The 12551-nt window shown below is 39.6% G+C and overlaps 1 protein-coding gene and 1 long non-coding RNA gene across 4 annotated transcripts in view; one reads left to right on the top strand and one right to left on the bottom strand.

The window, feature by feature from the left end:
• The first annotated feature begins 927 nt into the window (after positions 1-927).
• LOC146689663 (uncharacterized) overlaps positions 928-12551 on the top strand; it is a 125641-nt gene continuing 114017 nt past the window's right edge. The window contains exons 1-2 of one of the 3 annotated variants that reach the window (XR_014916151.1): positions 928-1257; positions 12468-12546. This is a non-coding gene — a long non-coding RNA (uncharacterized LOC146689663). The remainder of the gene's footprint in view (positions 1258-12467; positions 12547-12551) is intronic. The other 2 variants (XR_014916150.1, XR_014916152.1) reach the window with 2 other exon arrangements.
• LOC146689667 (uncharacterized) lies at positions 3077-4307 on the bottom strand. Its single transcript, XM_085436980.1, has 3 exons — positions 3940-4307; positions 3736-3853; positions 3077-3604 (listed from the first exon to the last, which is right to left on the bottom strand). Exons 1-3 carry the CDS (start codon positions 4009-4011, stop codon positions 3444-3446), a joined length of 351 nt encoding a protein of 116 aa, XP_085293106.1. The 5' UTR covers positions 4012-4307; the 3' UTR covers positions 3077-3443.

Raw genomic sequence — 12551 nt, 5'->3', positions numbered from 1 at the left:
AACCCGCGCAAAAAAAATCACACAAAAACATAACGCCATAACAGGCCCGGGCCTGTGGGCTCATCCTCAGCTATTCTTCTCTCTCCGAGGTTGAAGTCGATACGCGCCTAGATCACGATTCCCCCCAAAAACAGATTTAAAATACAATCCGACTCCAGTCAACATCTAAACAATCTGCATCGTTCACCCCAACGCTGCCGGGTTCGATGATGCGGCTGCGCCGGGGCTGAAATAGATGGAGATTGCGCGGTAGGGCACTAACCTCAGAGCGGCTGCGCTACTTCGGGCCTGCGCCGTACAGCGGGGATGGAGCCGAGCTTTAATGGAGGACAGAGGGGAGCCAGCACCAAACACAACTAACAGACCGCACACAACAGTGAGCTGCACTAGTGATGCTTTCAAGTGCCTGCCGCGCAACCGTAAGAGTAATACACAAGAACTGAAACTACAATAACAAACGTGCACATAAATACTTTGTAGACATTGTTTCATTGTTTTCTTTAAACTGATTCTAGTTAACAACTCATTGACGATGTGTCAACCTGACATAAATATTAAACATACCTTCACTTTTTATTATGTCAGTTTTTAAATTCTCGATTTTTTAAATGAACCCCTACAAAACTGTTGAAAATAAATACGTACTATATTCAGAGCCTTTATTATGTTTTTTGGAGAGGGAAAAGTAATTAAAAATGAATGAGGGTATGGAAATATGAAACATAAAGTTTATCTTAGTAAATAAAAGATCAAACTAAGTAGTTTTTGCTGATTTTCCACGTTTAGAAAACCTGGACGTCACTAAATGTCCAGTTTAATATAACACGGACCTTTTTTCATTGCAATGAAGCCCATAGCTTACGATTCTGCACTGAAAACTAACTTTTCCTGTACTCATTGAACGCCACATAAGACCTGTCGAACCACGCCCCTTTCTATTCAACGGCGGCAGGCGCCAGAAGATGGTCGTTATTCAAAAGTGGTCTAATCCGGTTTGGCAACAAACAAACACGAAACCACAAAAAAATAAAGTATCTTTATTTTATGTTAATAAAAGCTACTCCCCTACTCAGACCCCATCATTACCAAGTAAAAAAAAAAAAAAAAAAACCCCACCCAAACAAACAGAAAACCCCCCAACAACAATAGGCTAGACCAAACCAAGATTTCCAATTTACTGTAATTAGCAACTCCTATGGTCCTGTGACATAGAGATGCCAGGCTGCTTTCTGTAATGAACATAGATTCTTCGAAGAGGTTAGTTGACTAAGCTGTTACTTGTTCATTTTCTCGTGTTTATTTCTTTCCCTAATAATACACAACTAATTTGCACAACTTTAATTATGAGACTCATGCAAAGTTTTACGCGGAAACATAGCAAGATCGGGCAGTAGCTGAAGGATAGCATTTGAACCGGTTAACACAGATTACAGAAAATCATCAACCCAGATCAGTGATAAAATCGAAGAAAATTTGAATTCAGATTACACTGTCAAGAGTTTTGCTATGCCGATTTTAAAATAGTGAAATATTTTCATAGTATCAGTTAAGTCATGTCTATCAGATTACCGCCTTGCTTAATAGTTAGCAATTTTTAAAAATAGATAATTACGTTTAATATAGTATTATATGTATAATAAAATGGAAGATATGCATCATAATATTGTAAAACGGCAACAACAAAAACTTGAAACATGAACCTATAAGATGCACGCTACAGGGTAAACATGCAGCTTTTTGTATTTTATTTGTTAGAAATTTTTTATTAATTTGAATTAAAGCATTTTTGTGCAACTCAAAAATAAAGTTAAAAATTAATTAGGTTTCTTTGTTGTTTTTAATACCAACCATTCAGTGCTTCTAAGCTTTCTGCAGCGTTCTCTGTATCAGTGGCAGATATTAAAGTGAAGTTTAGGGTACTGCAACCCTGAACACAGTTGGTATCTTAAACACCTGGTGGGAGAGTGAGCTACACGCATAAAGAGGCAAGTTTCTCGTGCACTTATATTTAATTTCATACGTCCTCATGGGGGCAGTGTTGCATTACAAATCAGTCATGGAGCTGAGCTCTTCAAGTTTGTTGTAACAGGAGATGGCAGTAGGGCATCATTGATACGGCCCTCTGCAGGTGCCCTGGCATGTATTCAAGATGATGGATGTTTTACATTAGTGTGTGATGACAGCAGCTTATGTTTGTGTCTCACTAAATGTCAGCAAGTATCATATTAAAAAATCTGGCAGGAGAGCTGCAGAGTGTGATCCTGCGTTTTACAGCTTCCATACTGTGTAGCTGACCTTCAATCCTCGCTGTCTCACTGTCATCCCTCTCTGTCTTACTTTGCCTTCTAGAGACAGACATGTGTTTTCATTGTTTCCTAAAGCTTCACAATGGATCTTTATATAGAAAGAAAAAGTGTGTGTGTTTTCTTTGCTGTTCCACACAACATGCGTTGAAATTTTAAGAAGAATTTGTTGGATTTTCTTTGTGAAAAAGTCAGCCTTTAGCTATATTGTTTGCCTGGACTTTTATTCAGTTTTCTGACTCAGGAGGTCATTTAAACATATTTTTTGTGGTAACTAACTTGCACTCTGGTGCATAGATCATTTTAGCAGAGTCATAACTGCTCACAAATAATTTTTATGCCATTCACAGAAGTTGTTTCTCAAGGGCACTGCAGTGTGAAGCAATATCCTTGAAATAGGTGATGATGTCACATAGATGGACTGAAAAGCTGGAGAATGTAGAAGAAGCAAGGTGCTATTATTTGGCCCTATTCTACTTTCTCTATCATGGGCTATGGTTGGGTATAGATAAGGTTTACAGCCTGGGGGTCTGGAATCAATAATGGATGTAATTGGTGAGCTGGAAGTGAAGATAATTGAAGGTAATTGTGTGGACCGTCACCAGCTTTGTCGAGAGGTCAAGTTATCGAAGACGAGAAGATGGCGGGGATGGTAAATCACTCTCTCTCCCCTAGACCTCCTACTGTATACCTATTGTTTATAGCATTAGTTAGTAATAACTAGTGATGGGCAGATGAAGCCCCATGAAGCACTGAAGCTTTTCATCCAATTGGTTCACCCCAACGCGAAGCTTCATGAAGCTTCATTTGCTCTAGCAGGACACCTACTGGACGTAAAAATAATAGCTGGCATGAATTTGAAGAGTGCGGCATTATGCACACAGCCTGTAAATGTCAACAACAAAAGGAGTGTGTAAAACATGTATATTGTAGTGATGGCAGTATACTGTGTATATTTATAGTGGCAGTATGGAAAATGATTATTTGGAAATGCTTGAAATGGAAATGATCATTTACTGTGAGGTGAGGTGTGGTTGGGGTGTGGACAGTAGTTGTGCTTTTGTAACGTTGAGGTATGGACAGCTACACACTGAGGCTTTGAGCCTCAGTCCTGCCTGTTCACATTTTATTCTGTAAAAACTAAATTTTCACTGCTTTGATGACCTTTTTAGTGGGGAGAACATAGCTAGGATTTAATGATTTAACAAATCTTTTGAATCCTTTGTCCTCCACAATGCTAAATGGCTGGGAGTCCTCAATCACCATGCTGACCAGGTCTTCATCTATTTGAGATTGTTCTCCTCAGGAAAGACAATAAAGATAAAGCACAAATATAAATATCACACACGTAACTTATAACAGTTGTATAATATTGTTATATCATTTAGTAACATTACTGCATCCTATATTATCATTGCATTTGATGGCTCACCTGGTCTTGCTCCACAATCGGTGTTCCTCTTATTCTCATGCAAAGCTCTGTAGTGCCTAAGCATGGATGAGGTGTTGTTGTTATATCCCAGCTCCCTGGCACATAGCAAACACTTCACCTTGTACAAAAGTCAAGACAGCTCAACATAAATTGTATTGCACCATCAGTATCATGAAAATACATCTTCTGTAGAAATTTACATACCTTGTTGGGAGGAATAAGATCAAAATGTTCCCACACAGGGGAGGACATCCTCCTCTTCTTAGCTGGCTCCATTCTCTCCTGACTTTCCTCACTCTCATAAACCTCCAAACGGTCTCCAAACTCTCACTAACCGCAACTCTCCATCAAACACCCACATTTTTGAATGAAGTCTGAGGGGTTTATATCGCTGTCATATCTCGCGGCAAAGTTCGAACCACTTCATGAACCAGTCACGTGGTACAGCCGGGCAGCGAGGCTTCGGACGTCATCATTTTCAGCTCCTCCCATAAATGAAGCAAGCCTCGATACGCGCTTCGCGGAAACGCCCCCTCCATTACTCGACACACGCTCCGAAGCCTCGATACAGAACGTCCCATCACTAGTAATAACACCTTTGCATTTTATTGACTTTCTTTTTCAAAGCTGAAACAATAGTTCCAAGAATGTGTTCGTCTTCACGTAAGTTGTTATATTTGCTCAGAAAAAGCTATATGTGAGAATGCTGTTTGTAGATTACAGCTCAGCATTCAATACCATCGTTCCCTCGAAGCTGGACAGGAAACTGCAGGATCTAGGACTGAGCAGCTCCCTCTGCAGCTGGATCCTTAGCTTCCTGTCTGACAGACGCCAGGTGGTCAGACTGGGCAGCATCACCTCATCCCCCATCACACTGAACACTGGTGCTCCACAGGGGTGTGTACTGAGCCCTCTCCTGTACTCACTCTACACCTACGACTGCACAGCCACTAACAGCTCCAACATCATTGTGAAGTTTGCGGACGACACTACAGTGGTGGGTCTTATCACCAACGGTGATGAGACGGCTTACAGGGAGGAGGTCAGTTCCCTGACCCACTGGTGTCAAGACAACCATCTCACCCTCAACGTCGCAAAGACAAAGGAGTTGATAGTGGACTTCCGGAGGTGCAGAGAAGTACACACCCCCATCACCATCAACGGCGCTGCTGTGGAGAGAGTGAGCAGCTTCCGGTTCCTTGGCGTACACCTGGCTGAGGATCTTACGTGGTCAGTACACACAAACAAAACAGTGAAGAAGGCGCAGCAGCGCCTCTTCTTTCTCAGGAGACTGAAAAGATTCGGCATGAGCCCCCGCATCCTCAGGACCTTCTATCGCTGTGCCATTGAGAGCATCCTCACTGGATGCATCACCACCTGGTATGGCAACAGCACCGCCTACAACTGCAAAGCTCTCCAGCGAGTAGTGCGGTGCTCTGAACGGATAATTGGAGGTGAGCTTCCCTCCCTCCAAGACATCTACAGGAAGCGGTGCCTGAGGAAAGCGGGGAGGATCATCAAGGACTCCAGTCACCCCAGCCATAAACTGTTCAGACTGCTTCCATCAGGAAGGAGGTTCTGCAGCATCCGGTCCCGAACCAGCAGACTGAGAGACAGCTTTTTCCATCAGGCCATCAGACTGCTGAACACGTCATAGACACCTCAGCTTCACTACTGGAACTTCAACATTATGCACTCCATACTGTATATAAATGCCACTTGTTTTGCACATATTCAACTCTGTATATTTTATATATTTTATTATTATTATTATTATTATTATTATTATTATTATTATTATTATTATTATTTTATTTTATTTTTTTACTATTTAATTTGTAAAAATGTGTATACACACACACACACACACACACACACACACGTAGGAAAATATTTAGTATACACATCCAGAAATGCATACACTATTATATATTGTACATATATTTATTAGTTTCAGGTTGGCCATTCTTGTATTTTGCTCGTTTGTGTTGTTGTGTTTGCACATCTCTGTTGCTTGTGGGGCTCGCACACAAGAATTTCACTCGCATGTGCTGTGCCAGTGTGCCTGCACATGTGATGTGACAATAAAAAGTGATTTGATTTGTGATTTGATTTGACCTTGTAGTAAACTAGATCTTTTGCATCTTTGGGCCTTTTGGTGTAAAGGTACAATTTACAGATGTTAGATTTTAAGGTTGTGCTGTTTGTAGTGGATGCTTTACAAGCACGTTGTTACCATTCATACTCTCAACTCTGTATAATGCCAAACAGATCAGATATTTCCTTGTATCAGCAGCCTCACCCTTCTGCTGTTCAAACTTTCTGTTCTTGAGGGGGACCCAATTAGAAGAAAGTTGGCTTGAAGTTACAGTAACCTGTTTCAGACACTGCATAGCCTGAGGGGCTGCATCAACGCCTAGTATAAGATGATTTTCATTTCTACTTGACTGGATTACTGCAACATCCTTTTTGCAGGGCTTCCTAAAACAACGTTCAGTAAGCTGTAGCTTAGTCAGAAGTCTGCTGCAAGGGCATTAATGGAAACCAATAACAGATACTGGCTTCCAGAATCCTACAGAATTGATTTAAAAATATTTTATTTATATAAACAAATCTTAAATGGTCTGACAGTTAATCACTTTACATCCGAGTTTGCCTTCTTAGATCTTCCACTGCCAAACTGTTAGCTACGCAGTACTCCTCACAGAAAAAAATTGGGGATGCAGCTTTTGCACATTATACCCACAAACTCTGAAACAGCCTCTCCCTCAAAATATTAGAGAAGTAGACTCTAAGGCCAATTTCAAGAAACTGTTATAAACACGCTTTAAATCTGGTATTCAACTAGTATTTCCACTTAATAATAATACCACTGTCAGTTCTGGTGAGACTCGATTCAGTAGTCTGGGAGATACGGTGCAAAGTTCTTCTACTTCTAAGTTTGCTTCTTCATTATATTTTTCCTTGTTTTTTTTGTGGGACTTTATGTATTATTTATTTTTATGTATGAGCTGTTTATAAACTTGTGGGTGTGCATATATGCATTTTTAATGGGTTGTTCATTTGTTAAATATCTCTTTTAATATATTTATCAACCTCCTTAACCCCCAGAAAAGCCCTTTGAACCCATACATGTTATATTGGGCTATACAAATAATTGAAGTGGATTCATGTTTATTTTGAACTGTGACTCATAAAAAGGCACGGTACTAGAGTGCAAAGATAAAGAATGGAAATTCTGGAAAACGGCATAATAGATATCAGTCTTTTTAATTTTTATCTGGAAGAAAATTGTGCAGCCACTTCATTTAGTCACTTGATATGTGCATGTTGTTTTCAGTTTTTTGTCAGTACAACCAGTGCAGTTGTAATGCTGGCCCATAAAGCAGTGAACTGATGCACTATTTTGGCAGCCTTCATTAAGAATATGGTGTAAATGTTTAATTTAAAAATGTCTGCTAGTCAATATAATTCAAGAATCACAGTGCAAAAACTTATGGCCAGTGCATATGTAGATGCTCAGAGTAACTGGTATGCTCTGAGTCTCTTTGGCATTGTGTATTGGACTAAAGCAACTCATAGAATATTAATTAAATTCTTTCATAGATTCTTTTCTCCCAGTGAACTTTCCAGGGGCAGAGAAGTGTTTTAAAGGTGAAATGTGTCCTATGGTCAGCAGGGGGCACTGCAGTACTGTGCATTAACTTAAATCTCAACCTCTGCAAAAACTTCACTGGTGCTCTGCAGAGTCATGGCCACTGAATGATATGACACTTTCATTCATATTTCACTCTAAGAACATTCAGCGATTACTCCCATCTTATAGCTTGGAGTAAAAGGATTCCAAGATCTGCACTCTCTTATCTTTCTGTAGATTATATCTGCTTTAACACCGTAGCATTTTACAGTCCAATTGGTGTTCTGTTTCAGATAATGCATTTTTGTTTTAAGTTGTCATTAGTGATAGATAAATGAAGGAATGTATCTATCATAACCTTGAACACTCTGAGTACACAACCATAGTGTATTCTATGTAAAAAATAACATTATTGTAGTTCTGCTCTTCTTTGACAATGCAATGTTCAGTATAGACTTCCTGTTAATTTTTTTTCTTAGTTTAAAAAAAACAAACCAATATTTTTATGTAAATAAGATTTACATTTTCATTGTAGGTTATAGTCCCTTAACGTACTTAAAGAACATGTTGAATGTGTACTGTAGATACAATTTAACAGCTTTACAGTATTTGTAAGCATCACTTGTGCATCTGTAAAAGTTAAAATTCTGAAAAAGGTGTCTTGTACCAACTCTGGATGTACTTACTTTAATATATTATAACTAGTTTAGTCAGAATGGCAGAAATAAGCCTCTTCCCAAGGGTGGCTTGGCTCTCCCTTGGAGAAAGGGTGAAGAGTTCAGTCATTCAGGAGGGACTCGGACTAGAGCTGCTACTCTCCCAACTCAAAAGGAGCCAGTTCAGATTTTTTTGGGCATCTGACTAGGATGCCTTCTGGACACCACCTAGTGAAGGTATTCTGGGCATGTCCTACCGGGAAGAGGCTGCAGGGCAGACCCAGGACACGCTACAGAGATGATGTCTCTCGGCTGGCTTGGGATCGTCTTTGTGTGCCCCTAGATGAACTGGAGGAGGTGGCCAGTGTTACGTCCCCTGGCTAGTCTAGGGGGTGAAGGGATGAACATAAAGGTGGATGGTGAAGGAGGAGCCAAGATGGTAACTTTAAAAGGTTTATTTAATGCTGGTGATGAGATTTGGGTTCAGACTGAGGTATAACTTCAGGGAGAGCCAAGGCCAACATAACAAACAAAACATCCCTGATGTAAAAATAAAAGAAACTTACCTAACTCCAAAGAAAACAAAATATACAACCTATAACCATAACCTACCTAACAACACATAAACTGGAGAAAATGGGATGTCAAAACAAAAGGCAGCTCTCCCCTACAAGCAGTCTGAACATGAAAACAAAAATGCACATACAAGTCACAAAGGCATGCAAGCCTGCACAGGTATGGCAATCAAAATGACCAGAGGTCACAGAAACACAGCTCCACAGGCCTTAAGTAGTGCTCCGCTGATTAACAATTATCTGGACTCTGAGCGGCATCCAATCAGGACGGAGGAGGTGGAGCCTAGACAAAACAAAGAGTTAGTAGGGAGAAGAGACATCCTCCTGGGGGGATGTAACACCAGGAAGAGAGGGAGTGCTGGGTTTTTCTGTTTAGACCCGGATAAGTGGTAGAAGATGAATTGATTGGTAGCTTAGTTAGTTTAATGTTAGCATATTAAGCAGCATAATTGCAGAAATCTCAGGCCTTTTTAAAAAATGTTTTTTTTTCTTAGAACTGTCTTAAAGCCTACAAAGAATATGTAAACATTTCAAAGTGAACACAAGAAATCCAACAGGAGCAGTGGTTGTGTTGACAAACAAAAATGTGAAAAATTTTAGGTGCATTATACGGCATCAGTCATTTGCTTTGATGTTGCAGCCAAAGGTTTCCAGGTGATCACAGAACTTCACAGTCCTCCTGTCATTGGTTGGCTCAGAGGTACAGTAGCTGCTCTAGGATTCCTTCTTGTAGTTCCGAGTTCCTGGGGGAGCCGCTGAAGGATGTTGTCAGTGATGAATACTCTTTGTAATCTAACGGGATATTGGAGTGGAAGTGCTCAACATTCAGCTGGAGGGAAAGGGGAATAGAGGGAGAACATTTACACAATCTTATATACATGGAAACCATGAAGGGACTTGGTATTGATTATATGTTTTGACACTGTTTTTCTGTTTTTGCTTTCTATATGTTTCAGTCTTACTTTAATCGTCTGCTCTTCCTCTTTCCTCCACCCTCCCTTCACTGTTTCTTGTACTATGTATTTTGATTACAAGAATTAGTTTCAAAACAGAGTTGGTGCAAGTATTTGAAAAAGAGCAATTACTACTTTATATAACTTTGGAAGACATCAGGTGTGTTTTCACTACAAATAATCAAGTCAAGAGTCAAGACTTTGCCTTTATTCTTCAGGCACAGCTTGTTGTTAGACGAAACTAGAGTATGGAGAAGATCATCATCAAGGCAAGAAAAACATAACAGGAAAAAACAAGCAGCAAATGTAAAGGCAAGAGGCTGAACTATCAGTAGACTGTCTCTCAAGTGTCTATTTCCTTCTCCCTTCACAATGTGTTCCCATGCTTAATTGGAAATGTAGTGTAGGTAATGAACCCATTTATAGACTCATTACAATATTCTGCGCTAGCAAAAGGTATTGTGCTGAGACACAGGACAAGAGCTGTGGAGAGGAGAGATTAGAATGGAAAGAAGTGAATACATGAAGGACATTCATAGATGGGAAAATATGAGACTAAATATTTTGACATTTAAAAAAAAAAAAGGGTATCTCACAGGTGTACTTTTGTGTCTTTGTGCGTCCTGATTGTTGTGATCAAGATAATTGGGAACCTGTCACCTTGTGTTGTACAGTGAATGCTTGCTGAGAAACATGGAGATATAGCCATGTTGCCCCATGTCATACAAACTCCGTTTTTTTTGGATTGGAAGATTCAACACCACGACAAAAATCATAACTTTTAGAGCAGGTCAGCCTTATAGCAGTAACTGGTAGCGATCAGAAAAGGTGAAATCGATGAGAAAAAGAGAAGAAATATGCACGATAAGATGCAAGGGTTTATCTCCACTCCTCACTCTGTGCTATACTTGGCTTAGTTTGCTCTTGCTGGGAGTTACAAGGTCAGATTATCAACACTGTCATCTTTTATCAGAATCAGAATCAGAATACTTTATTGATCCCTGGGGGAAATTATTTTTTGTTATCATCAGTATTCCAGCACCTATGCTGGTTGGATCCTGACTAGCCAAAAAAACATGTCTAGGAGAAAGTAATGGGGACAGAAGGGTACACGTATAATAAAAAAAATGTCTGAGCATTCATTCATAGCTTATTTTAGTAAATACTATCTCACAATCTTTGCGATACCTCTCATCACATTTGCATCATCACAAGAGTATACTAAACTTTACTGTTATGTTTCATCCCAGCCAGCTAAATTTTCACATAAGTGCTCACTAAACCTCAGCGTAGTTAAAATTCTGTTTGCACAATGTTTGAGAAAATTCTATTAGTTACAAGCTGTGTACTAGAACCACGACCTTAACTCGTGATGATGAAGATGAAATACAAAGCAGAGTAATGGATTCACCTGCCATTTCCTGTTTTAAATCAAATAACCCATGGTTAAATGCTTGGGAGAAGTGCATATTTTGATGCCAGCGACTCACTCTGTCATACTTAAAAGGCACAATGTTTTCTCTTTGACTTAATGAGCTTCATTAAGGTCTGACTCACTAGTCTTCTGAATTTTTGTTTTTTTTTCTTCCCCCCTCTTATGCTAATTCAGTAACAGGAATTGCTGTTTTCATGCTGGGTAAAGTGCTACAGTGCACATCACTTCTTTGCTGATCTCTTACTTGACCTGTTGTCTACATAGTGCGTCTTGTCCATGTGCAGTGTTATGAGTACACCCATTATTCAGTAGCTTGTAGAACCACCTTTAGCAACAATAACTCAACGTAATGGTTTTCCATATAACTTTATCAGTCTCACACATCATTGTGGAGAAATTTTGGCTTATGCACAGCTCTCTTAATGTCCCACCACTGCATTTAATCAGGTCGAGGTCTGGACTTTGACTTGGCCATTGCAAGTGGGATCATTGGGATCATTCTGCTGTTGCAGTATAGTTGTCCATTAACCCCCTTAATTGTGTGATTGTACAGATTTTTTTTTAAATAGTAACGTGTGCGTGTGTGTGTGCGTGCGTGCGTGCGTGCGTGCGCGCGCGCGTGCTTAAAAACACCCAATCCACATGCATTATATTTATCTACCAATGAAACACTAAGAGGAATGGGCTGGGGTATTGTCATGTGATTATAAGGCCAACTGGACAGTTACCAGTGTCAAACCTAGGTATGTTTGGTACTTTTCAAATACTTTAGTTCTTTCATAGTGTATGTTTGTAACACTGGATGAGAAAAACTCAAATCATCATCCTGAATTTGCACTCTATCAAACATATCTAGATTTGACATTGGCAACCCCCCATTTTGGCCTTATATCACATAACCATATGGCCAACCCATCCTTGTTGGTGCTTCATTGGTGGATAAATGTACTGCATGCAGACAATTGAATGGTTTTAAAGAAAAAAAGTTGTGCAATTTTCTTTTTTTCCGTGCAATTAGTGGATTAGTGGATAGGTGTCTTCTATTTATAGTGCCGTCTACAATATAGTTCTTGATGAGCCTGATGAATGCCACAGGCCGAAATGCAATGCTTAATAATAAAGCAACCCTCCAAAAAAGTCATATTAGTTTGATTTTTTTTGTTGTACTGTCATGAACTTTAACATTTAACATGTTAAATGAGGCCCATAGAGTCTGAGATGTAGCTTTGCTATATCTGGGCGATACTGAGGCATTTTGTTAACACACACTTGAATGCTGGCAAAACTTGTTCTTTTATAAAGGACATCAGGACATCAGATTAGCAGCAACTAGCTGCTACCTACCCCCTTATTTCTATGGAAGCAGTGAGGGTGTATTTAGTTTTTCATACAACTGCACAGATTCCTGTGAAACTTTCTTTTCATGACTATATATCCAAATCTATTTGTATTTATTTATTTATTTTTACATTCAAGCCTTCACACCGCAACCACTGAAACATCAAGAATCCGAGATGCTGATTCATTTAAAGCTGGAGGACAAACAGCTGACGAGGTATG

The sequence above is a fragment of the Copadichromis virginalis genome, linkage group LG17 (assembly GCF_057382275.1).
Source record: "Copadichromis virginalis isolate Kocher_CV1m ecotype Utaka linkage group LG17, C_Virginalis_male_GT1.1, whole genome shotgun sequence".
NCBI lineage: Eukaryota > Metazoa > Chordata > Actinopteri > Cichliformes > Cichlidae > Copadichromis > Copadichromis virginalis.
The sequence above is the reverse complement of the archived record's forward strand: the minus strand, read 5'-3'. Positions and strand labels throughout refer to the sequence as shown.